Source organism: Seriola lalandi, unplaced genomic scaffold (genome assembly GCF_002814215.2).
Source record: "Seriola lalandi dorsalis isolate HSWRI2012SDOR001 ecotype SW California unplaced genomic scaffold, Sedor1 jcf7180002002624, whole genome shotgun sequence".
In the NCBI taxonomy this organism is placed as follows: domain Eukaryota; kingdom Metazoa; phylum Chordata; class Actinopteri; order Carangiformes; family Carangidae; genus Seriola; species Seriola lalandi.
The window spans coordinates 1-1,650 of NW_019473280.1; the positions used below are offsets into that span (position 1 = coordinate 1).

Consider the following 1,650-nt stretch of genomic DNA (forward strand, 5'->3'; position numbering starts at 1 on the left):
AAATATGAGACTTTTCTAGACTTTTAAAGACTCTGTGGAAACCGTGGATAGAAAGACAGAGAGGTGGACAGACCTGATGTGAGATGTGGTCCTGGTTCATGCGGTGTAGGACTTCGCTGCAGCTCTCAGATGCTCCACTGGAAATTGGCAGGAGGCGGGACGCCGCAGCCTGGACCCTGCAGCGCTTCCTTGGCCGGTCCGCTCCGGGGTCAGAGGTCACATTCTGATCCCCACTGGGGTCAGAGGTCATGGGCCGTTTGGACCTGGTCTCAGAGGTCCCAGTCTGGCCTGTTGTGACTGTGTCCTCTGAGGGGTCAGCCAGTGTGTCCTCCATGGACTTGGATGTCCTGTTGTTTGCTCGGTCACGGACCGACTTTCCTGCAGAGACAGAGGTTGAGTCCTTCATGGGCTCAGAGGTCGTCTCTGCTGTGGACGCAGAGTCTGTGGACGGGTCAGAGGCCAGCTTCTTACGACAGGACGCCTGATGTTTCCAGAGGTCCGAGCGAAGGAAGAAGCCGAGGCAGAGTGGGCAAGGCAGGTAGTTCCTAACATCGACTTCTTCTGAGGGCTGACGACACGGGACGATCTCACCACTGCCCTGCCTGATCACCTGAGGGACAGACAGACAGTTGTCAGGGAGACAGGTAAATGAACAGACAGACAGGTAAACAAACACACCATCCTAAGTAAACAAACCTCGATGTTGTGTAGGTAGTTGCCCCTGCAGCGCAGGTGCTCGAGCAGCAGGTGCCGTTGTTTGGAGCCCGTTGGAAGTGTGCTGGCAGCCATCACTTCCTGTTGGTCGGCGTGTTTCCTCAGCAGATGCCGAGCGATCTTCACCTGCGGACGGCGACAGAACACACAGTAGTGTTTCTTATCCCACCGCCGCTTCCCACCGCTCCACATCCTCTTCACTGTTACACCCTCCTTCTTCTCCTCCGGAGCCCTCCTCTTCTCCTTCTGACCGCGCCTCTTCTCACCAGGACCCCGCCTCTTGTCTGCAGGACCCCGCCTCTTTCCTCTCTGACCCCGCCTCCCTATGGTTGCAGTGGCTCGGCGGCGGGGTCTGCGGCCAGCGGGCTTTGTTACCTCTTCCTCCAGAGAGGAGGTATGGTCTGACAAGTGGACCTCAGTCTTGTTCGCCATGGCAACGTGAGCTCAGTCCTCCACGGTAACAGTCACTACAGTGACAGGAGACCTGATGATCAAACAGACAGGTGAACTTCAGCCTGGTCCGGCAGGTGTGATGATTTCAGGAGAGACATGTTTTAACCCGTTTAGATTTAAACCCGGACTGTCCTGACTGAACCTCAGGAAAGAGGATTTCCTTTAAACATTATTGATTAGTTAATCAATCAGACTGTGACATCATTGACTGACTCCATACAAATACCTGGCAGTTTAAGACTTCTGCATTTCTCTGCACAAACACCATACTCAATCAAACTCACACAGAATGTTTCATAAACAAGTAGTTGTTAGTTTTCAATTCGGCATGAACCAAATTTATCAACAGTTCTTTAAACTTTAAATACTTAGTCTCATGTGAGATTCCCACCGTCTCTGCTCACTAAACGCACAATGGTCGGTGGACTACAGTAAGCAGCGTGGACCTGTTTGATGACATCAGCCTGGCTCGTTGTTAAACTG

At 52.7% G+C, this 1,650-nt stretch overlaps 1 protein-coding gene across 1 annotated transcript; it reads right to left on the bottom strand.

Moving 5' to 3' along the window:
• Window positions 1–73: 73 nt before the first annotated feature.
• On the bottom strand, window positions 74–1,217 carry LOC111666053 (uncharacterized; the record flags this gene model as incomplete). Its single annotated transcript, XM_023421255.2, has 2 exons — window positions 697–1,217; window positions 74–610 (listed from the first exon to the last, which is right to left on the bottom strand). Coding segments are annotated over exons 1-2 (987 nt in total), but the record flags the coding sequence as incomplete, so codon positions are not given.
• Between the last annotated feature and the right edge of the window lie 433 nt (window positions 1,218–1,650).